The 25,639-nt window shown below is 36.2% G+C and overlaps 1 protein-coding gene across 1 annotated transcript in view; it reads left to right on the plus strand.

The window, feature by feature from the left end:
- The window catches only part of ATG7 (autophagy related 7), a gene marked incomplete at both ends in the record, with an annotated part of 35,165 nt that extends 10,926 nt beyond the window's left edge, over positions 1 to 24,239 (plus strand). Inside the window, 8 exons of the mRNA XM_079540588.1 lie at positions 710 to 854; positions 1,428 to 1,586; positions 2,793 to 2,987; positions 5,246 to 5,449; positions 5,689 to 5,804; positions 6,536 to 6,611; positions 8,072 to 8,152; positions 24,048 to 24,239. Of these exons, the coding sequence (XP_079396714.1) occupies positions 710 to 854; positions 1,428 to 1,586; positions 2,793 to 2,987; positions 5,246 to 5,449; positions 5,689 to 5,804; positions 6,536 to 6,611; positions 8,072 to 8,152; positions 24,048 to 24,239 (1,168 nt within the window). The remainder of the gene's footprint in view (positions 1 to 709; positions 855 to 1,427; positions 1,587 to 2,792; positions 2,988 to 5,245; positions 5,450 to 5,688; positions 5,805 to 6,535; positions 6,612 to 8,071; positions 8,153 to 24,047) is intronic.
- Positions 24,240 to 25,639: the final 1,400 nt, after the last annotated feature.

Raw genomic sequence — 25,639 nt, forward strand, 5'->3', positions numbered from 1 at the left:
AATGTCTTTTGATCTCCACCTTAAGTGGAGATGAGCCTTTCAGACTAATTCTTTCACATTATTTAACACATTGAATTGTTTAGGCAATGTACTGATGCTCTTGCTGGCATGATATATTCTGTTCTAAGCTGAGATATGCTTCACTCTTCACAAGAAAGTACAAGTATTCCTTTATTCTCTCTATATATGTAACAATGTTTTATGTACATTCTTTTGCAGAAGGAAAAGCTCAAATTAGATATGTCAGCCTAATAATTTCTATTTCTTATTAGGAAAATAAAGCAGTCCCTTCTCTTGGCCCATTCTTCTCCACAAGTTGTATATTCTTGTTGCACCCAAATGCCTTCATATAATGGAAAGATGGTAGAACAGTAGATCTCAGAGTTAGTGAGTTTGACCTGAATAGGAAAAATAGAGATCCAGAATAATAACTTAGGAGACCAAATAAAAACACGGCTCTGTTGTCACGAACAGCAAAATTGAGAGAAAGGCAAAAGGCAGCTGAAATCAAGGTGAGAAGGTGTTATGAGAACTACTGGCATGTGCCTTGAGGGAATGGTCTATTCCACTTCTTTCTTTCCTTTTGGGGGAAAAAAAAAAACCCAAACAGTTGAAATAGGTCTTTGCTTTGTTTGGGGGGGGAAAAAAAAAAAAAGAAAAACAAAACCCCATAATATTCATCAGTGTTACTATTTATTTTGTGGTATAGGTTAGCAGAATCATCGGTGGATCTTAATTTGAAATTGATGTGCTGGCGATTGGTCCCTACTCTTGATTTGGAAAAAATTGTGTCTGCCAAGTGTCTGCTGCTAGGAGCTGGTACGCTGGGTTGTAGTGTGGCAAGGACTTTGATGGTAAGTCTTGAGTTAATCGTAAAAATCTGCTGTTTATCAATAGTTCTACCACTTTTTGAGCAGCTGCCATGGCACATAAGGAAAAAGTTGTAGTCCTGTCTATTAATGTATGCATTATAATTTACATTACAAATTGCAGGGAACATCTGTAGGGAATGGAAATGGCTTGGAGTTCTGCTTATAGTAGAACAGTAAGAGAAACTTAGCATGATAAGAATAGATACTGAATTTACATTTAAAGCATTGAAAAATTCTGGAACAAATTAACAAGCTTATAAAATCAAATTCACAATGAAGCATGGGAAGTAGCTGTGTTGATCCTTACTTCCAGGAATCCTTACCACATCTCACTTAATGAAGTTTTGAGGTTACTGCAGAGTAATAAATTTAGACAGATGAAGTTACCTGTTCTCTTAATTAAGTGCAAGTACGGAGCCATTGCTGTGAATAGCTTCAAAAGCTGATCTTTGTAGAAAAATTGAGCAAAGTGCCTTTTAAGTTTCTGTCGTTGGAGACTCGAAATTGTTTGACTAAACCCATTGTATTTAATATATTAATTAGTTTCTTGCTTAGGGTTGGGGAGTCAGGAAGATTACATTTGTTGACAACGCAAGGATTTCATACTCCAACCCAGTGCGACAGCCGCTGTATGAATTTGAAGACTGTCTCAGTGGTGGGAAGCCTAAGGCACTTGCAGCTGCAGAAAGACTTCAGAAAATCTTCCCAGGAGTGGTAAGATCAATATTTAAAATCTCCTAATAAGAGAGCAGTAGTGACTTTAACTGTACGGAGTTCATTTTATCATTATTAAGACCTTCATGTTGATGTGGTAGCAGACCCATCAACTGTTTGTATTTTTTTTTTTTTGCTTTGGAATTGAGATTGCCTTGGATAGAGTGGTTATGCTTGGCAGAGCTTAACTAACAAGCAGTATCTTGACCACTGACATGAACAAGTAAATGGGTAGTGCATATTTACTCTGCAATTCTGTATTTAAAATACCCCTGACTATGTTACTAATCAGAGTGCTGTTGATCTCTAGATAGTGAAACACAGACTGGTTATGCTCCTGGTGGTTAGTGTTATGAACAAGCTTTACAGAAGATCCATTCCAGAGATTTGAGGTTCATTTAGTTTGACCCAAGGATTGCTCTGTTTTTGTTTTGCTTTTATCTGTGGTGATCCTATTGTTACCATTACTTTGAATGTCAGTACTAGTACTAAGCAATCGTTCAATGAATGTTGGATTATCAAACAATGATCTTTAATATGAAAATATGCTAGGCATTTCACTTCCAGAACTTCTGATAAGTCATGAAAGAATATGTAACACCTCACAGATTTTAACTTTGTTGTGCTACAGTACCACTGTTTCTTGGTGATACTCAGTTACAGAAATATTTAATTGATTCTGCAGCAGGAACAAGCTTTTTGAGTGGCTGTGTAATGGAAGCCTCCAGTTATCCAAAGCCTGGAGTCACAAGCCTCAGAAGTTACTTCCTTATATATAAAGGTCGCATATGGATTTAATTACATGAATTACATGAAAATCACTCAAGACTATTGTTTAGAGAGAAGAATGAGCAATAATTCTTATTTATCATATTGTAACCGAGTTGGTAGTTGGTATCAGAGAAATCTAGTAGTTGTGTGTCAAGTAGCTGCAAAGATAATCCAGGATAATGATTTTGTATAACTTAACAGCACAATCTTAATTGTGAGCAAGACCTTTCTGCTTGCTTCGTTGTTGTTTGTTCCCTTTGGGACTAGAAGCAGTTCAGCTGTCTTCTGGAGCTGATTTGCTAGACCTAACAAGCCTCCTGATGAGAGATGCAAAGAGTGAAGTTGCCTTTCTGCCATACTGTAGCACTTTAGAATAATTCTGTTAAGCCAAAAGTTTGTTTTAACATGCTGCTGTTTTTCTCTGCCTCCATCCAGAATTCAGAAGGCTATAACATGAGCATCCCTATGCCAGGCCATCCAGTGAATTTTTCAGAAGTAACAATGGCACAGGCTCGGAAGGATGTGGCTACACTTGAAGAGCTTATTGATGCTCATGATGTTGTTTTCCTACTAATGGACACTAGAGAGAGTCGATGGCTTCCTGCTGTTATTGCAGCCAGCAAGAGGAAGGTATTGTAGCAAATATTGCTAATAATCTTGTCACTGCATTTCAGCTGTTGCATATAAATCAGCTGTGTATACCTAAAGAACTGTATGGGAAAGCAAAATGAATGACCAGCTTGTTATGGCTATACAGAAATTTCTCTTGTTTTCTGTAACCTCAAAGATTCTGTATATGACAAAAAGAGAATGTTGAAGGGAAAAAAAAAAATAGAAACCTGAAACATGGGATGATACACATCAGAAGGGTACCTCTGAAGGCTATGTGATCCAAATGATTGTTTGGTCTGGGACCAAATTACAGCATGTTGCTTAGGGTCTTCTCTCCTCAGTGTCCTTTAAGAATCTCCAAATGTAATTTCATGTAAGAGAAGCAGAGTAGTGTGGTTTAACCCAGCAGGTGGCCCAGCACCACACAGTCATTTGCATACTTCCTCCCTTTCCCAATGGGATGGAGAAGAGTGTGTATAAAAAACAATTAGAACTCATGGATTGAGTTAAAACTATTTACTAAGATAGAGAAAAGAAAGGATATTTTATGTATAAATATTATAAATTAAAAAGTAAAAACTATTTATTTGTATAAATATATTCCTATGTAACAAGTGATGCATAAGCAATAGCTCAGCACCCCCAGCCAATGCCCAGCTAGCACCCTGAGCAGTGGAAGAGGATCACACCAACTCCCATCCCCTTCAAAACTCCTTTCATTTGATATAATAAGGTATGGAGTATTCCTTTGGCCAGTTTAAGTCAGCTGTTCTCATCCTGAGAATGGCCTTGACTCTGTTGCAGCATTGCTTAGCAAGCAACTATATAAATGTTGGTGAAACTGAGACAAGTAAGGAGGACTGAAAACATTCAAATGTCACTCTTTCAAAATCCCCAAAATGAAAAATGGGAATGTGCTTTCTGAATTTAAAAAGCATGTCAGTGGGGTTTTTTCTGGCCAAAAGTTAACTTTTTTTTTTTGTCATTACTTTTTTGGAAAATAAACTGTTGTGCTGAGCCAATACTTCCAGTATTGCAGTGAGAACATTCGGTTGAGAAAAGAATAAACTACAATCAGAATGAAAATGGGTATTCATAAATTATTTGGAATGCCGAGGAAGATCTTAAAAAATTATTAAGTTAACGTGGCTAATTCTTGAGAGCTTCCTCAAAGTCTTGTCTTTATAAATTCCTGTTTGTAAGAGAGAGGAATGATGAAGTGTTGTACTCAAATTTTCTATCTGAAAATATCTGCATGTTAAGCAATGTATTATCTTTTATATTTTACTTGCTAGAGTCATTATTTCTGTTTTTTTTCCTTTGTATCTTGGTAAAATCTACTAGTTTAAGGATGACTTTATGATATTCTGGTCACAACAGAACTTTCTCAGTATCTGCTTATTTTTCATATAGAACTTCAGATTACTCCCAACACTTCTCATACTGAAGAAAAATGGGAAAATGATGACAAAGTAATTTTATATCATGGCTGCTTTTACTCCCCATGTGACTAAACAGATACATATGAAGACCATAAGTAATAATTACATGCTTTCCTCACTGAGCAAAGAGTTTTTTGAATAACAGATGTGTTGCTTTGTCACATAGGAGTTATTTCAGACCACAGTGAAGTGAACAGATTGCTTATGGTATCTCAAAGGACATGAAAAGTTATTCTTGATCATCACTGTTGTATTTAAGTGGCATTTGGAATATTTTAACACTGAGAGCTTCAATGTTTGGTACAGATTATGCAGCAAACTTAGAAATAAACTGAGCTGGAAATAACAAGTTATTCCAATAGCAGTACTAATTAATGTATGAATATTAGGCCAAATATAAATACGGGGATGTTGATTCAAATCGGTGCTTAACAATTTCAGTCGCTTAAGTGAGAAGCTGTGTGTTGGCTTGAAGTTGTCTTCAAATGCAAACTAGAACCTGCTTTTGGAGTTTGTGTTCTGGTGTTGTCTACAGGCATGCCTAAATTTGTGCAAAAAAAGAAGTCATTTTTATCAGTTCCCAGAAAGAAAGGAAAAAAAATGTTCTGAAACATTTTTATGTTCTTTTAATGCTTGACAACTGGGATTTGCCACATATCAGAAAATCTGGGTTTTGTTACGGCTAGGGTGATAAATAGCTAGTTATTAGGTTATTCATCTGACTAAAGATTGTGTGGGCTTTTCTGTATGATATTTACAGTGAAGAAAACCATGTGGTCTTTTTTCCCCTCTCCTTTTGGCTCACTTCAGGTTTGTTCTCTATATTGTCCATAGCTGGTCATCAATGCTGCCCTGGGGTTTGACACGTTTGTCGTTATGAGACATGGACTGAAGAAACCCAAACAGCAAGAAACTGGCAGCGCATGTTTCAGCACTGCCCCTGGTCCTTCTGACCTTTTGGGCTCATCGCTCTTTTCAAATATCCCTGGCTACAAGCTGGGCTGCTATTTCTGCAATGATGTTGTGGCACCAGGGGATGTGAGTACAGTGTTATGCAAATGGTGACCATTGTGTATCTCTTGTTGAATTGAATTTTTATTTCCTTTAAATAGCATTTCATCAAGGATTCCTCTTACATTGATTTGCACAGGATTAAGAAATACTTTATCTTTTATTTGGAAGTTAAAAAACAAAAATGAAATGAATTGCAAGTCACTAAAGATATATTGTTTAGAAGAACAGCAAAATCACTTATTTAAAATCATATATCTTTCTAGTCCACCAGGGATCGAACCCTGGATCAGCAGTGTACAGTCAGTCGACCTGGATTAGCCATGATAGCTGGAGCTCTTGCAGTGGAATTAATGGTTTCTGTTTTACAGCATCCAGAAGGGTGAGTCATTTCAGAGAGGAGTGGTGTTTAAGAGATGTTCCTTGAGAAATCAGTTACTTTATATAATCTTTTGGGAGAAGAAGGAGGGGCTATGCATTAAGTAGGGGAGTTCTGTAATGCATTATGTTGCCTATAAATTAATGTGATGTATGGATCATGTATTATGTTTTACTGTAGTGTAACGGTATTTAAGAGAGAACTAAATGATCAAATCAAAGTTTTGTCTTGGAGATTGGCAAGTTTTTTTTTCTCTGACTTTAAAGGTATGAAAGTATTGAGAATATTTCAAAAGAAAGTGTTTTCTGTGAATAGATCCCTTACTCAAGAGAGCATTTGAATGTAATGATGAGCTGTCATAACTATTTTTGTCACAAGAAAGGCGTTAAGATAAGCTAAATATTTCAAAATCATAATTAAAACTAAGTGCATGTGATGCACAAATATCTATGGAATTTTCTAATCTGAAATTTAGGTTTATTTTCTGTCTTTAAAAGCAGTGAAAGAGGAAGTGAATTAAAATTTGAATGCAAGTGACTTACAAGTGTCTGACTGGTTCTGAAGATTCTTGAATTCCCATGCTGGAGCTTAGTTACTGTGAAGCAAACTTTCCAGATAGCTTACTTTCCAGATTCTAAATTGCAAGCTGAAATGAAATGCCTTGTAGCTTACTGGAAACTTTGACTGTTCAGTATGTTGTCTTGTTCTAATTTTCCTTCTTGGATTTTTGTCAGTGGTTATGCTGTGGCCAGCAGTAGTGATGATAGAATGAATGAGCCACCTACTTCTCTTGGGCTTGTTCCTCATCAGGTAAGAAATCTGTGAGAAAATGATTTCATCTAAAATCTTGGTACTGATATAAGACACACATCACAGCTTGCCTCCTTAAAAATGTACTGTATGCTGATCTGATTCCATTCCCAGAAGGGACTGAGTCTACATATTTGGATTAAGAATAATTAAGAGTAATGCAAGCCAAGGTTATAGTGTTGCTGGCAGTGCTTCTATCCCAACACTGCCTACTTACCAGGAATTTATTTGGAGACAGAGCCACTAGCAGGCAGCATGAATATTACAACCTCTGCTTTTTTCTCATCAGAGCTAAGAATGAGCATCTCAAAGTTGCTCGTATTCTTCTTTTCAACCCTAGTACAGATTAAAAAAAAAAAAAAAAATCAGATCCAACCAACTCATAACTGTTACAGTTCTCTAAAATACCCATGATTTTCTGATGCAGCACGGAAGTCTTTATGATGTACTGATCCCAAGCTGCAGCTATAAATTTGTGTTTAGGATACCATTTTTCACAGTGATGGATAGACTGACTTCATTAGTTATATCGACAGGGTCTTTAAAAAAGCTATCTACTGAACTTAATGTAATCATATACCCTGGGATGCATCACTGGGTATTTGAAGTTCTACACTCCTCTTGCTTTATATTGCTTATTCATGTTTTACTCTGAGTAAAAAAAAAAAAAAAAAAAAAAAAACCACCAACAAAAAACATTTTTATTCTCAAGTAAGTGGAATTTTGGAGTTCTGTTAGCTTTTTGTGTGATCAAGATGAATTTTGATTCAGAAAAGCCTAAAAGTGCTGCTGTGGTTTTTTTTGTGATCTCCAAGTAATCACAGCAATAAGTAAAACTAGTCTGTTTTTGTTTTCTTATAGTGTTGTGTAGTAAGCAGTAACATGGGGATCATCACATGAAGTGGGGTCCTTGAGGTTCGCTTGTGGTCCTTTCTGTTAATTGGAGCCTCTCCAGGTCACTTTCAGGTGTTTGTCTCCTCACACCCATGGAGTTTTTTGGTTTTGCTTGTTACAGTGGATGTAGGGGGTGGTTCTGCAAATGCTACTACAAGAAATGGTCTAGAATTTTAAAATCGCATGTTAGCGTGTTGTATCAATGGCAAAATCTAGGAATGAGCAGCAGTTAATTTTGTCCACCTCTAACGTATAATCTGAAATGATTTAACTTCTTACACCACGACTTGTCACTTAGTTTTGCAGTCTGATAGCTCAAACGCCAGGTGGTGCTGTGCCTCTATCCTTAAATAATCTGGTGCTCGGATAGTTGTATCATTATTTCTTTATAGAAGTGTAATATATGCAGGTATAAATTTAATACAGCTCTTAGTGGTGATCTTCGCTGTATTAAACTGTATTACCCTAAATATTCAGTAAAAAGATAAAGAATAGCTATAATTATGTCCAACTCATAATGTTCTGGGAACCTGTTTTTTATAGTTGTAATTTTTTTCACCTTCCAGATCCGTGGTTTTTTATCAAGATTTGATAATGTTCTTCCAGTCAGTTTGGCATTTGATAAGTGCACAGCCTGTTCCCCCAAAGTAAGTCTGAGTTTTTGTTGTACTTGATCTGTGTACAGAATGTCTTTGCTCTAGGGTCACTTATAAGATGTTATAATCTGCTTTATGTTTGACATTTTCTTAAGGCTTGGAATCTATGTTCTCACTTTAGCTAAAGCTCTGTTGCCCTTGTATTCTTTTTTTAGCTGCTTTCTGGTTTTTTTTTTTGTTTTGTTTTGTTTTTTGACACAACCTATTAGCATGCTATCTCAACAAAGATTTTGCTCACAACTGGAAAAAAAAACTCCCAGCAGATTAGGGACAGTGCATTTCTGAAATGTTTTGTCTTGTAAATACTGGTAAATGTTTCTAGCTTTATAGCAGGGAATAAAATTGGTTCTGTTTTTTTAAGAAACTATTTTTGGTGCCCAGTGAATAAACTTAAATTTACCTGCCTTGAATTTAGTGTCATTACAAATATATTGTCTAAATTTGTATTTTATGGTATGAAACAACATACAAAGAACATGTCAAAAAAAACTAACAACTTCAGTAACATTTCTTTATTAAGAAAACTGCTTCATTTTTATGCTAGTGTTGACAGTCCTGAGTCACCTAATGGATTTACAGCTGTTGCTAGAATCTGACCTATGTCCTGCCAGAACACTGGGGCAGCTCACTAAATGTGTCTGTGTGAGGCCTCCTTTTTAGTCTTGGATTGTTTTCCTGTATTGTGGCCTTGAAAAGTCCTTCTGGCAGGTTTTCTATGGCCATGTAGTGGAAGGCTCAAAAACTTTGGGATAACTCGATATGAAGATTCAGAAGTTTTGACTCATTATTTGGCCTGCTTGCAAGTGCCATTAATTTAGTTAGCTTTTATGCACCTAGAGACTGACTGCAATAATTTCTTTTCATTGTTTCCACTGTGCTTATCCTTCCTGTTTCAAATAGCTATCAAAAACTCTTGAGGGACTATCCTTTCTTTTTTTTGAGATCTTAAGATGTTTTGCAGAAACTATTTTTGTACAGTATTCCTGTTATTTTTTCAGGCTGTCTTGGTGTGTTTGACAAGTTTTGATGGAATTTTTATGTCCATTTTCTCCTCAAAAGTTCAGGCACAGAACTTAAATCTGCTGTTATTTTTAGGAACGTGTTTACTGTCTTAAGTAGTTGAAAGCATAGCAGTAGTTAAAAAAGAGTATTTTCTCTCTGTTCCAGAAGTATGATTGGCAATTTCTGCTGCTTTCATAAAGAAAATATTTATATGTAGAAATGGGAAAAACTGTATGATGTTGGAGTCTCTGAAGTTGAAGTTTTAGAACAAGCTTTTCCTTTTTTGTCTTTATCTCTGACCCAGGACATTGATTTATCATAACATACATTGATGTAGATAAATTAAATGCAGGTATCAATTTTTTGTTAGCAAATCATTTCCTCTTGGAGGTCATTTTAAGAGAGTTCTGTTTTACATAAACAGACTTGATGATTTAATAAAAAGTGACTTGGATTTTAGCAGCTGTGCTATTCCCAGAGAGATCACTTTTCATGTGGTTTGAGGATTAAATTACTTTTGTGCTGAAAAAGTTGCTTCATTGGCGCACATATTTCCTTACAGTAGAAACACAGCATTTGTTTACTTTGCTAACTTTGTTTATTAGTGTAAGAGTATGTCACCCTGTATTATCTGGACATCTGATGCTAATACCTTGAAATGACAAATCCAGTTTAATTATAGCCTGTATGATGACTTTTGTTTGTTTAAATGCATTTATGCCAGCTTTACTATAAATTCAAATGTATGGAACTAGGTTCTTTCTGATACGATTGGATTTGCTGCTAACTCATTCTGTTTGTTCTTATGTCAGCATTCTTGTTCTTAAGCACTTGTCACTCTTCAAACACAAAGCTAATGACTGAGGAGCTCTTTAAAAAATGTAGTAGTACAGCTGGATGACTTGGGAGAAGCTGCTAATGGTCTGTGTGTTTAGAGATTACGTTCCACTTCGTTTTGACTCACAGTCATGACTTAGTTTTTTCTGTTTCTGAAACTGAAGAACTCAGACACCCTAGCAGCCAGTGGTTCCTTACCCAGTATTGTCCTAACCAGGCTGCATGCCAGAGGAGTTTCCCACAGGCAATTGTTGAGGAATTTTGGGATGATCACAGCATCTGGGCCAAATTTTCTGTGTGTGATTTTCCCCCTCTCTCTTGTGTTGAACTAGAAAAATTGTGTTCTTGAAAGCATCTTCTTTCAAACTAACAGCACTGCACTTAGCCTGCTTCATAGTAGGTCTGAGGAGCACTGTAAGCTTTCCTTTTGCACTTCTCTATCCATGGTGAAGTTATTTCTCTGAGGGGAGAGAGTCCAAAGTTCTTTGGTTATGGATACTTGATTTTACTAACTGCTCTCTTAAACAACAAACATCTCTGACTTATTACTTAGTGTGCTAATTAAGCTGCCCCTTTACCCGTTGGGAGTGAAATAAAGTTACTTTCTCATAATATTATGGTGAAAACCATATTCCATGTGAAAATAGAGTGGTCTTGATCCTTCCAGGCATCTGGCTAATGCCTTGAAACATGGATGTTAGAATATTTATCTTACTGTATTAACATTAGCAGTTTATTATTTTTTACTTAGGATAATGAAAATTTGCCTGTTCTTGCTCCTCCTGGTGCATCCTGAAATGAACTGTAGATTCATGAGTTTTCCTCGTGAATTCCCAGAGTTGAATGTCAGAAAAGAGTGCTGATTCCGCCCAATTTGGATTTGCTTATCCTCTGTTCTCTTGTATAGCGTACAGATATTTTCTCTCACGTTCAGATTTATAGTCAGTGTTTTGATAAGCACTGTAATTTTCCTGTAAGATATTTTTCTACTTCCCTTACTGATTTTTAGCACTCAGTAATGTTACTGACTCTACCTTTAAAGGCTTCCCCAGTTTTGCTGCATTTCATGAAGGGACAGACACCAGGATCAGGGATGGCATACCAGGCACTGTTTGTTTCCAGTCAAGATGTTTTCCTGCCCTTGTAGATGTTTTCCCTTTTTAACATCCTCACAATAGATTAAACGCTATTGCTGTGACATTTGCTAAGTGCTTGCATTGCATAAGTTATTTATGAGTGTCTCAATTTTGAAATCTACCATCATGCAGACATAATAATGTGTTTGTTTTCATCTGCTAACTGCTTTGCGTGCATTTTTACTTTATAAAGTTCAGATCAGCAATGGCAGTAACCTGCATTTTTCAGAGACTTTGAGTTGATATAATTTTAATTTCAGCAATGCCAATGGTACTTGCTTTAGCTGCATTGAGGAAAGGTTTTCTCTTTCTCCCAGTAATAACCTGCATATTTCTCAATTAAAATATTGCTTTGATGTGTAAGTCCTGGGGGAGAAAAGGTTTTCTTTATTCTTAACAAAAGAAGCTAACTCTTGCATGGCTTACAGGGAGAAATGTTTGTCATTCAAGAATGAACACTGCAAAAACTTACAAGAATGTAAAGAATTATTTCTGTCACTGTCCTGTGATGTTGAGATTGAATCTATTTATAACTTATTTCCTGAACTTAAATATATTAACGTTTGACACTTCTGTGCACAGTGCAGCCTGAGTATGAATACTGGATAGATTACATTCAGGCTTAAAGAATCCATCACTCATACATCTAAGCGTGTTTTGAGTATGCTGAGTTAAATGTAATACTATTTTGCTCTTAAGGTAACATAGGAAATTGCTATTTGATAAGTGATATACAGAAATGTATCAAGTCTTTTTATCCTGCTCCTCAACAATGGACAGGAGGAGAAATCAGGATTGTTTTGCCCAAAATCTGTGAAACTTCAGGCTGCCCTTTAGCTCTTTGGATGTTGATTTTAAGAGAATTGAAATAATGTATTTTAAAACTAGTTGCCACGAGGATGGTTTTTTTCCTCCCAATTGCATGGAAGGTGCATGTTCTTGAAAATATTGCTTGGTCTTATTATTTCAAAACTAACAGACTTCAATTATAAAGTCAACTTATGCTACATTTTGTTATCTCAAGCAAAAGGATATTAACAGAAGTAAGCTATGGTGCTTGCAAGGAGTGCTGCATCGCACACTAAAATGATCCATGGGTGCGTCCATTGTAATCAAACTTTGTTCCTTTAGAGGAGAGCAATATGATCAAACACAAATCTAAGAGGTATTAACTTTTATCCTTATTTTGCGAACAAAGAAGGGTGAGGAATCAGAGATGTGATCTTTTGTACATGGGGTGGGTGGAGGAGGTGTCTCTACAGACAGCATGGATGAGAATTAGAAAATGGATCTTAGGAAAGCACTGGAGACCTAATGAGTTTGGAGATTGAGCTCCTTATCTGTCGTATACCTGAAACTATACGTGACATTATGAATTATTTGTAAGTAGAACTGCACATGACAACAGTGTCTGACAAACCTTCTTGGGCATAATGATGCCACGTTGGGAAAGGTAGAAAATACTTCTGCTCAATCTTAAATCATATCATTTACAAAAACTCAAAAAGCAGACAGATTCTGATGTGTTATTGCTAGAATATAAGAGTTAAAAGTGATTTGTACTGTTTTTCAGAGTTCTGAGGTGCAGGCTGATTGACATTTAGGGAGAAGATAGCTCCAAACAGACTCCCAGAGAGTCTGCAGAGAGAGGATTGAAACCAAAATCTTGCTGATGTGTCATATGGTACTAAATAGAAAGGAGGCTGTCTGAAAAATTGTCAGGTCGTGAGAAGGATGGTTCAAACTTTAATGAATACTGCTGCTGGCAGGCTCACTTGTTGTCTTCTCCCTACCCCCAGGCACCACGATGCTAACGATCTGTAATGAGCCATTGCTCTTAGCCCTTCTGTTATGTCTTCCTTGTAACTTTCAGCATGTCTGCTAAAGAAAAAAGCTTCTTTAATCAATTTGTTTGTTTTCTTCAACTAAGACAAATGTAGCAAGCATATAATAATTGAGGAGATGTTTCAAATTAAAAGCTCTAGTTGGAGAGTTGTTTTCCGAAAACTAATGATGTTTAAGAAGAAAAAATTTGCTCACTTTTTTTCTTTTTGATCATCCTCCCATGGTCTATTGTAACTAATTCAGAGTTACAACAGAGACTGGTTTGTTTCTATTAGTACTTATATTTGGAGGGGGAAACCTGTGTCCCTTTTTACATACCAGTCAGACACTATCTTAGCTTATGTTGTTAGCATATTAAGAGCTGACATGGCTTACAGCAAGTTAAAATCGGTGTTTTGAGACTAAACCACTCATCCAAATATTTTCCTGTGGGTGAGGACTTGTTTTGGGCTCAGGCCTCTCAGCACTGAGAGGAGGATGCATTTTCAAAACTTCTGACTTCAGGACAAGTAAATCTTAGCATCTCAGAGGCTAGCAGCTGTGTGTGCAGTGCCAAAATGTTTGTCTTGTGTGTGGGTGTCTGCAACTGTGTTTAAATGTTGAGAACTGGAGATTTGCAACTTTTATGTTTTGCTGAGTAGAAGCAGCTTTTATTGCCCAGACCTCTGTCCTAAGTTGTCTTTTTTCTTTCCTAGCCAGTCCATTTGTCTTCATCATGCGGAAGCTTTGCTCCCTGGGTGGCAGATGCAACCATTAGATAACTTGGGGAGTTTAAATGCTACATGGCATAAAATAAATGTTTAAACAATGTAAAACAGCATTCCTTCTCTCGTTATTATGGTTTGGGATCTTGTCTTTGAGGCACAAGGGAGAAAAGAGCAAGGCCTGTTGCAGAGCGTGTTTAGAAGCTGCTCTCTTGTATTGTGTTCTTTGCAATGGAAGTTTTGTTTGAATGATTATAATGGTTTCTCCAGGAGAAGGGACAAAAAGGAACAAGAAGAGAACATAACACTCAAACTTGTCTTATTCCTTCTTTCTTCTGCTCTAGAAAATCAGTAATTGTACTGTTAGTACTGTTGGTTTAGGAGCAGTAGAGCTGCTGGATTAAGAATCCCTTTCTAGCAGTAACATGCTTTCTCTCTTCAGAGAAGAAAACAATTTTATTATCCTCTTTCTTTTATTTGTTGAATTTAAGTGGTTCCTGATGTTTAAGTGAAATAACATGTTGATTTTATGTGGGCCTAGCAAAGTAATATGTTGGATAGAAGAAACAAAGTGGTGTTGCAAAGAATCATAAAATTTGGCCTAAGCAGCAGCTTGTGTGGCTGTCTATATCATGGAGTTAACTAGTTTCCTTGTTCTTGTGTTAAACAACATGAAAATATTTTTTGAAAAAACATTTTTCAGTGATCCAAAATGAATGCAGAACATCATTCTAAGCAGTTGTAACATGGTTAAGGATTTCATTAACCATTTTCTCTCCTGTCAAAACAGAAATCTTTGTCATCTGAACAAAAGATGAAGCTTCCTTTTTAAATATTAACTCACATTAAAATAGTGTTTTGAAGAGGAGGAAGAAATCTGGCAGTGTTAAAAATAATTGATTTCTGCTTCTGGCTGGTTGTGTTTCTGCTGCGTTCCAAATACATTCTTGGAGTTTTTTTCTTCCTCCAACTTGATTCAATTTTGATTATAATCAGTAAAATGTAAGAAGATTGTCAGTAAGTAGGAAAGAAATGGCGTCACCATCATTTTCTGGTATTGATGTGTTGTTCAGTATTTGTGTCCAGAATACAGTTTGAAATTATTCTAATGGCAACTTAATGGTTTTGTCATCTTTCTGTAGAGTTCTTACAGTGCGTCACTAAAACCAAAACTGAACTAAACTAAAACTGAACTAAAATAATTTTGAATTAAAAGTAATGATCCTGACAGGCTTTGTGTAAGACTTGCAGAAACAAAGTTGGGTGATATTGAACCAGATAAAACTGGGAGCACTGAGAGTGCTGGTATGATGGTGATGTCAGGCCTCCTACCATTGTTAAACGTAGATGTAGTTCAAATAATTCTGTGGGTTTCTTTCTGGAACTGAAAAGGGCAGTTGTACATTTTGCTGGATATGAATATTTGCAGTTTTTACTTCCATACATTTTTGCATACTCACAGCCAAATGTATTTTATTCATTATTATTCAGTTATACCAAGGATTCAGTGTGTATTCACCAAAGAAAATCTGGACACAGTAAGATGAGGGATGCCTTAAAACAAACAAGAAAACCATAAACAAAGAAGGATTGGGGGAGGGCAGGATCTCAAATGCTGCTGTCTGGAACATATCTACCTCAATATTAGTGACTATTTTACAGAGTCTTTTACTGTGTTGGCATATTTAGTGCAATGAGGCAAAATACGTATTCATATCAGTTATGTACTGAGTGTTAATTATCAGCAGATCCATTTTTCTTATATACATCCTAACCTTAAAAATTGGCAGGGTTGAATGGAAATTTGATTCTAAATGTATGAAAATATTAAGGAATGCAGGTGGTTGTCCAAAGCATCCTTTTGCACTGATAATTCTGATAGACATGCACTTCACTTTTATCTGGTACAGCACATGGGGCATTTGCAATTTGGGCTACAGTTCTTCTTTTGCATGCCAAAAAGTAACAGCAACATGCTTTGAAAGAACAAAAATATACCTGTTTTCCTCTATTCCATGGTCAGCTCTTGCAACACTTGTCTCATGGAAGTGGGTGATCATGTGAGAGTCTGTTTGTATTTTTCTACTATCCTTTATGTCATATTACAACTTGCTTTGTTATTCTATCATATTCAAATAGTATTTAAATGTGTAGATTTTAATATTGGAATGATGTACGATGAAAATAAAAGCAAATTATATATTGCAATTTTATGAGATTAAAGAGGTAGGGACTATATCTTTTCCTAGATAATTTTATTTTTTAGTGCCTTCATTTTTTTTATCTGTTGCAACTTCTTTTCTTGCATGCTTCTCCAGCATTCTTCTCATTACACTCTGACAGGAGGCTGTCTTCATCTCTGCCTATTTTCTGTTGTTAAACTTAACAAGTTGTGAGCCTCATTTCGTTGGGCAACTGTTGCTTCGTTTGCAAATGCTCATTTAGGCATGTTTCAACAGTTAAAACTTAATAAAGATTTAATTTTAATACATTTTTAATCTTTCCATCTATCTCTGACTTTGCCAAAATTCTTCCAAGATACATTTTTGTATTTTCTTTGGAATTGGAAAAGAGTGAAGAAAATTGAATTTTGGATGATAGTAAAATGACTGAAACTGATGAAATCCAGTGAGTTTGGTCTAAACGCTATCCTCCTTCTGATTGCTGTATTGTATAGGTAGTGTAGTGCATCCAGATGAAAAAATAAATCTGCTCTTCAGTGATCTGTAAGATTCTGATTTTTAAGTTAGAGATCTGGTTTTAGGAGCTACTGGGCAAGAGCAAGTTTTAATTAAGCAGTAGTTTTGAGTCCTTGGTGCCTGACAGGTCAGGCCTCACTCCTGGATTGCTGATGGCAGGGAGGGGCTGGATGAAATAAGTAACTTCATTTGTAGGACTCAGTCTGCACTGACTTCTTGCTTTTGTAAGCACTTCAGAGATGAACCATCTCATCTTTATAAAATGTTATTGTATGGAGAACCAAAACAATATTCAGTGCAAGTGAATTTGCTTTTCTGTCAGAAGAACATTTAGTTCATCTGGGGATGTGCCCTTATTTCACTTCCAGCTTTTAGGTCTTGTGTGAGGAAAACGAATACAGTTTCAGAACTGTTTCTTCAAGTCAGCAATTAGAACTGTGGTACTGCTGTCTCTCCTTACATATAGATAACAAGAATACATTATCCTGCCACAGTTCACCTGTAACCTCAGGCATTATGGGGCAAAAATGAGGACCTCGTGCAGTTTCTATGCACAAGATAGTGACTAATGCTAGTATGGACTGGAACCAAATATGTTGTTAAGTGCTGATGGGCTGATCAGCGTAAATTTTGAACAGGAAGCAGAATGGGTATAAAAGTAAAACTGTAAGTATGCATCAAGTGCAAAATGTGGAGCAAGCAGGAGGTGCCTCTTAGGTGACTGAATAATATGCATCCTAATTTAAATAGATCAAGATCTAATAATATTGTCTACTTGAAAAATTCTTCTATTTCTGTTTTCCGTATCTAAGTTGATGGTGTTCTCTTCTACTTTTCACCCTCACTACTATCTCTTCACTTGTATTTGCTAATGCTTCCAGACAGGGGATGTCTTAAGTGTTTGTACATTATTCAGTAGAAAGGGTTTAGAAGGTGTCATTGTTTCAAACAGTTTGCAAGAAATAGTTTAGAAAATAAAATAGCTAAAATAAAATTCTAAGTGCTTTACGTATTATATTGGTCTATCAAATTGTGTCAGGAAAATGGTATATGTACGTTGCTCTGAAAGTAATTCCTCCCATTTACATCTGTGGAAACTAAGAGCACAATGGCACTATTTGATAGAGCTAATTCTCAGCTTAAAAACAGTTTTTTTCAGCATAGACACCACCACTAGCTGTGCATTTTCATCAGCAATGACCAAGAGCCTGCATGCTGTGCTTGTACAAATCTGCACTATTGGAGGTGACCACTGTTGGTGTCACCACTGCTGAAATGCACCACTCCCTGTGCTCACATCCTTGATTTGGTTGCTATGAACATTCAGTAAGTGTGAGTTAATGTCAGTGAGTGCCTTTTTTTTCCCCACATGGAGAAATTCAAGGGCACCACTTTGCTCTGTACTCACTTCTGTGTGAGATACCATTCTGTCTGACTGCCCCTCTGCTGCCATCTGTCATACAGCAACAAAATGTGACAATATTGATGGGATGGTTCAATCTCTACTGCTGTTCCACCAACATCTGCTGCTGTCATCGTGGGCTAATGTAATAAAATACAAAGCATTGCTTTCAGAGCAGCCCTTGAATAAAACATGTCAAGGTTATTGCAGAAAATCTCAGAACACATGTAATTTTGGGAATTCAGTTTGGACAAAATTGAGTTTAAACTGAGATCTCTTACATTTTAAAGAATGCTCCTTTCCACTTCATTATTTAAAAGAATAAAGTGAAAATCCAAGGTTAAAAAAATCCTGTTGAGGCCTTTTGGGTCTGGCTGTTCTTCAATAAGCTAATGCTCCCATCTTCCATCAGTTGTAATTCAAATCAGCGCAGGTAACAGCAACAGACAAAACACATTTGTGTCACCATGTTTCTACTCTAATTTAAATCAGCAATTTCTTAAGTTTTCAACATAAAATTGCACTTTAATTACCGTTAGGGTTTTCTACTGATATGCTTTCATTTTCAGTAGTGATTATGAGAAGGTAAGAGGAAAGCTGTGCGTGCAGAAAGAGTTTTAATTATTTGAACATCAGCCAAAAATGATGTCAACCTTGCCTTGCGGTTTATAACCTTCCACTGTTTTCAGAATACCCTTCTTCAGCTTGCACCTGGAATAAAGCTTTTCGCAGAACTTTGTTTTATGATCTGGATTTTAAAAGTACATTGTGTGTGGATGTCCAAGTATGGATGGCCATTAATATGCACATTAAGGTAATACTCAATGCAGTATTACCAGAAGATCCATCTTTAGTCATCTTTGTGTTCATAATAACTCTGTAGACTTTCCTCTTTCAAATCATGAACTGAGTCTCTTAAAAATCATATGGTCCTCAGAAAAATTCAGTTTTCTTGTGGTGTTTGTCATGGATGGATGACCTTATTAGGCTGTGCATTTTTAGAATGGATCACAGGATTGCTTTATTGGGCTTTTTTTTCTTTTTTACAACTTCTAAGGACTAAATGGCAGGAAAAATTGAGACCCTCATGAAACAGCAGGACTCTAGGAGCCAAGGAAATATACATATATATTTTTAGGAAACCAATTTACGGGTCTCCTGGTAAAAATACTGAGATTTTAGCACTGTCGCCTTTGCAACTGCCTGCACCCATTGTGATGGCTCTTGTACTTCATCGTACTGCCTTCTCACTTAAGAGAATTCTCCACAGCTTTATAGTCTTCTGCTAAATTTTCTGTTTTAACTGCAGTTATATCCGGCTTTGAAAAGTTTGAAATCCGGCAACTTGTTTTTATCTAATTTTCCAGGCAGATGTTGAAACCAAAATTTCTGTTTTCAGCGTGCTGAGATTCACTCTGATGTTCTACTTGTTCTCCACTGTCTCTGATAGATAGATAACAGTCTGCAGAGATATATCTGGGTTTGTACTTGTTTGTTACCTTTGAGAGGGAGGCTTTGAAAGCTGAGTTAAACACAGCAGCCTTGTTGTTTTTGAGGTATGTTATCCATGGTTTTTTGTTCTTTTTTTTTTTTTTTTTTTTTTTTTTACAATAATTATACTAATATTAACCTGAAACTTTTTTTGTGGAAGCAAAGCAATACCTAGGCTCTAAATATGCTTGATACTTAAATACTGGGTTTCTTTAAAACAAAACAAAACAAAAAACAAAACAAAAAAAAACACTAAAAATTTGTGACAGAACTAAGCCAGTATTACATGAGTCGTCAGCCTGTTGTGATTAAGGGTTTTCGTATGCTTCTGTAGCTATATAGTAACGTTCATCCTGCAAAGCATTCCTGGAGCCAGATTCTCTTTTTTGAATGCCGTTTTACTGAGCAATTCTTTGTAAAGAATGCTATTAAAAAGAATATAACACCAAAGCTGTACATCTGTTTCTCATTTTGGAATAAGTTTTTACTCTCAGGCCTTCCGTTTCTTTCTCCTACCATGAGATTCTCTTTTTTTCTTCCCCATTGGTAAACAGACAAGAATAAAATGACTGCTAAGAAAATGTAACTGATACATATCGACTCAGAAAAGTCTTTAGGAATGCTTTGTGAAGAAGTGTGTCCACACCTATTACAGTGCCACTGTGTATGAAATAATAATAACTGTAGCCCTGATTCTGTGAAATGGAGACTGAAATCAAGGCTGTGGTGTCAACAGGGGAGGGGATTTAAATGTGGTAGAGAAGGTGATGTTAAAATTTGTTGGGTCCTCCTGAGAGTAGTTTTCACAGACATAATGCACGTAAGGTTTGCTACTGTCTAATTCTCCTCTTGATCTTTGAAAAGTGACTTGCAAGTGAGAAAAAGATGAGGGTTCTGTAATAAATCTGTATTGTTCCAGCTGGCCTTGCTCAGCAGAAGAATTACTACTTCTAGTTCTTTTTGTTGCTGCTTTGCAGTTTTTTCTGCTTGAGAAAATTTATTGTTACATGGTGACACATCAGCGTTATGACTGGACAGTGATACATTTATTCCCAGAAAAAAATCCTAAGGGTTTTTATTTCATTTTTGCTGTCATAGAGTCACTACTTTGAGATCAATAATAATAAAAATAACATCTCTCAAGTGTCTGTCCTTCTGGAAAGCAGTTATTCAGATGGTAACTGGTACCAAGTATGCTGTTAGCAGTGAAGTGAAGAATTAAAAAGCAAACTCATGCTAATCAGGAGTTTGGGCCTTTGGACTGTGCTGGGCGTGATTAAGGAGGAGAAATTTTCCTTTCCACACAGCTCCAAATAGGGCGTCGATTAAGCCTGGAAATGTTTTAAGTTTTTTGGTTTTTTTTTTTTTTTTTTTAATTTTTTTTTTTTTTGCTACTTGATGTCTAGACTGGCTTTATTCCTGACAACCTGCAGTGTGTGCCTGTGTGGTCTTCTGGCACATGAATTTGAGATGAGTTGTATTTTACTCTGTTCTTTTCTCCTTTTGAGGTATGTTCAGTGACGACTGGACAAACCAATGCCGTGTTACATTCATCAGATGACAGGTGTCACTGAACTTGCATACTAAAGGCTAGACATGGGCAGGTTAATGTTTATTCCTTCTATGGTATTTATTGTAAAGTTTTAATCATCTGAATTCGGAAATAAAGTCCCTGAAGATGGCAGAAATGTTGTTTCAATTGCTGCCTACATTAAGACTATTTCATTACAGTGTATGCTACTTTTAATGGTGCAGCTCCTGTTCAGGTGGCATGCTGAATGATGCTGCCTGGTTGTTCTTTGGCTCCCCGATAGCTTTTTCTCTGAGTCACATGGCTGGAATTTCCATTTTAAAGCTAATTAGCAGTTATTCTATTCAGCAGACCATTCCCACTGTAAAAATGTTCAACAGCAAGTACATTTTTTTAGTAAAGTTTTTCAGGCTTCTTCAGGTTCTTGCTAACACAAGAAAAATACTCTTTGTTGTCATAGGCTTAGATTTTTGAGATAGCATCTTTCCTCAGCCAGACTTGTTACCTTAACCCAAGTTTGCCGTCATAATGCTATAGGAAGTCTAGAACGTGATTTAATGAAGTTTCTTTTTTGTGGGGAGGTAAAGTAAATTTTCAGATCTTTCCATAATGCAAAACTTCGGGCACGTAAAATATTCCTGTATAACTGTCACGGAGTTGACCAGATCAATCTATGTCCGTGACAGGGGCATGACAATAACTTCTTAAAAACAAAACCCAAAAACCCAAAGATTCAATTCACTGGGTACAAAAATTATACTCCTTTGACTCATAGTTTTGTGATCTTATTGATGTTTTCCTAATATGCATTTTGAAAGACACTTCATGAGAGACTTCCTAGCCTCTTCCGCAGTAATTACAATACTAGGATTGAAGAAAAAAATTCCAGTTGATTCATCCAAAACTCACCTTAAACATCTTAAATGTCGGTGCAGTCATGCGGCCTGCTTTATTTGAGTATGTGAGAATTCATTTACAGCTGTGGCAAGGAATGCAGAAAGGTTATGCATATTTATGTCATAAACCAGAGCAGTTTATACGGAGGACCCTGGCAGACTGAAGCAATGTACTCACTGAGGAAGCAATCCCTGGAAATTTGTGCTTCAGGCTTGAGTCACGGCTCTTTGGAAATGAGGATCAAGGCATGTTTACCTGAGTAACAATAAACAAGATTGGAGGGCTATTCAATAGACATATGTAATGGTATATAGTATGGTTGCACTCCATTTCCCGTTCCATTCTGTTTGTTTGCATATCCCAACAGTGTATGCCTTTTCTAGGTTTTTACCTTTGGGGAGAGACTATTACATGCTATAATGTTTTAGAATGTGACTATGGTTTCATTTCTGTATATTGTTTTAATATGCCATTAAACCTGGCATAAAACCTTTAATATGCCTGTAACCCGGCCAACATCATTAAAAAGATGCCTCCTGAGTTCTGTATTGTGGTTCCAACAAATATCAGTAATAGCAACACATTTGATAATGCTGCTAGCTTCACAAATTTCAAACAGGTAAGACTGTGAACGTAACCAAAGTTTTATAAGCTGTGGTGTGTATGCAGCGTTTCACAAAGAGCCAAATGCAAGAGACCTCAGCACATCTGGTATCATAGAGTTTTGGAACATGAAATAGTCATCAAAATATATATACTTACCTATACTGTAATTTCACGGTGTGTATAGTGGATATTAGGAGGATGCTTATCAAGTGGATACTGCAGTTTTTGAAATCTCTGCATTGCATCACGTGCAGTTTGTCTTAGCGTGTTTGTCTCAGGAATATGCAAACAAAAAAAATGCAATCCCATGAAATACAGCTAAGCATTTTTTTCTGTTTATTGTTTTTTCACTTCTGGTCACATGCATTGGTCATTGCACAAATGCACAAAAAGCTATTCGAATAGAGTAAAAAGAATCTTTATAAGGAGCAGTTTCTCCAGATGTAGTACAAGAACTCAAAGTGCAGTTTTATTGTAATATTTTTTTCAGATGCGTATATCATGTTTAAGAACATGCCCAACATTTGTCACAGTTGCTTACATCTGACTTCTTACTCTTTATGGTTATTTCTATTGATTCTGTTAGTACATTTTGGAACCTAAGTATGGAATAGGTGCTTTTGCTCTTAAGTGGACATTTTGACTGACTGAATGAGGAGCCCACTCTTTTTCACCTATATATATTGTTTATATTATATAGACATTTTTTCATATAAATATACATATATTTTATATATATACTCTAACAATTCTATCAGCAAAATGGAAGTGGTTTTTTGAGACAAGCCCGAATTCCTGTAGGACTTGGGGAAGAGCTCACTGGACCTGTTTTTCTGAAGAATGCTGTTGACTGTGCAAGTTCCCACAGTTTTAAGATTATGTGAGGCCTTTAGGAGTTGTTAAATTACAAGAGAGTGAGATTGTTGAGTGTAAGTTGTAATTCTGGTTGAGATAAATGAATACATACCAAAACCATTTTCTTGTCCACCACCATTCCCTTCAATTTTTTTACTTATTGTCTGAAGAATAAATGATTTGGGGGCCAGGAGGACAGGGATTGCCTGTTTGTTTCAAACCTTGGAATAAAGCTTCCTTGGTTAGGTTGTGTATTAGAAGTGCAGTGCTTACAGTTGCTCTTTTTCTTTCTTTTCTGGAGGAAGTGAGTTCCACCAGTTGCAGGGAACTTGTCCATCCAGCGAGAGTGGATATCTTTAAGGAATACGTTAGCTGTGCAACTTTCTGCTTCTCTCACAAAATAATGGAGATAGAATATATACTGTGAAAGAATGGACATCTGCATTCTCTGCAGCGGTGTTCTGTATAAATGCATATTTGGTGTTTTACGCAGAATTGTTCTGCTAGAGCCTTGCCTTTTAGTTAAGTGATACGTTGGAACAATCTTTTGCTGTGTTTTATGTAACTCAAATCCTTTCATGACATTGGAACACAATTTTGTTTTTTCTGTGTCATCTGTTTTGTTACACACTTAAAAATACCTTTAAAGCAGGAAACGGTAAACATCACGTTTCTTCCTTCTTACCTCCACTTTTCCCACACTTAGAAACTGAAGTGAAATAAATGATCATTCTTTCTTCAGTAATTTTTACCTGTGTGCAGTGTGTATTAATCTTCCAAATGCTCAGAAAACATTTACTTTTATTCTGTGATGAAAACAAGATGATGAATCATTTATTTTAAATCCTCTTCTGTTTGTCTGTTCATTTGTTTTTTGACAGGTCCTCGACCAATATGAACGTGAAGGATTTAATTTCCTAGCTAAAGTTTTTAATTCCTCGCATTCCTTCTTAGAAGACTTGACAGGTCTAACTTTATTACATCAAGAGACGCAGGCTGCTGAGGTAAGAAAACATGCTTTGGATATTAAAGGAAAACCAGGTGGTTATTTTCAGCCGTGCAACCATGAGTAAATGAATCACTGGTAGAATCAACCATTAATGTTTGATTTACAGGATGATTTACATGAGCCATGTGTGTATTCCATACAGTGAGTTAGGAGGTGTCCTTTAAGTGTTGTAGAACGAGAAATGCTGATGTAAGAATCTTTTCTTTTTTCCTTTAAGGGCAGATGATGTACAGTATGGATGCATTTTAACAGCCAGTTAGAAATGTGTAGCACTGTTGATAAAGTATACCAGCAGTAGGTAGTCATGATAGCACAGAGCCCACTTTGAACTTATAGCCACAGCATTTATGCAAGTTGCCAGGTGGTTTTTGCTACTGGTTGTGACTGAAGATTAGACATTTTTGAAAATTAATCAGAACTTTTTAATATCAGAATTTGTAAGTGTTTATTTTGAAGAAAAGAGTTGACTTGTAGTATGTGGTGTAAGAAAATCAGTTATCATTTTAACTTGGTCTAAGTTACAATAGCTGTGCTCCTTCATGGATTGCAGTGTGAGGAATACAGTGCTGTTCATTTATTCATTTAGTGACAGAAGTTGTAATGTGGAGTTAAATGCATGTTCTGCTTTTACGAGAGATATACCCTGTCTTAAAAGTTGTGATATTGAGTCTCTTCAATCAAAAAGGGTATCTGTCTTAAAGTTGCATTTAATAATATTTATAATCCTTCCTCCATCTGTGAAAGTCTATACTCCTCAGTATAATTTGTGGTGCAACAGTATCACATGGATGTTTCCAGAGTTGGCTTTAAAAAGTGATTATTTAGTTACTGTAGCCTGTGCAAATGCTATAACTGTTTTTTCAGCTGCAATTGGCTCAACGCTTTTACTTAATAAGGTTTGCAGGAGTAATAGTGACTTGACTCCCTGTTTCATGTTTTAACCTTTTAAAATAATTGGAGCAGATGCTGGAGACGTTAAACCATAAAATACTTGATGCACTCTTAAATCAGACTGGTGATGCCTACAGAAACTTAGCATATATGAGGGAGATTCAGCAAAGCAAAACAAATACTCTTTACCAGGTGCAACCCATTAGCAATAAGAGTGATTGTAGTCTGCCATACAGGACTTGTAGGATGCTTAGAAGTCAGCTAATGACAGTATTAAAAAGAATTATTTCTGCCCTAGTTAGTAATAAATTGTTTTGCAGGTATTAATTTTTTAATTCTGCTGCTTCATACTGCATGCATGTGTATGTGTTTCTTTTATAAAGTTTTAGCCACTCTTTACAGAATGTGGAATCTGCTGGAAGTTTATTTTGTAAAGTAACTTTGTAAAGTTCAAGGTTTATCACAAATAGATGGAATTAGAGTACTTTCAAAAATCTTTGAGTTCAGTAATGAGGTTATGTAGCGAAGTCATTGCTCATAGATGGAAAGACAGAGTAGTTCTATATAATAAAA

The sequence above is a fragment of the Tetrao urogallus genome (genome assembly GCF_951394365.1).
Source record: "Tetrao urogallus genome assembly, chromosome: 10".
Classification (NCBI taxonomy): Eukaryota; Metazoa; Chordata; class Aves; order Galliformes; family Phasianidae; genus Tetrao; species Tetrao urogallus.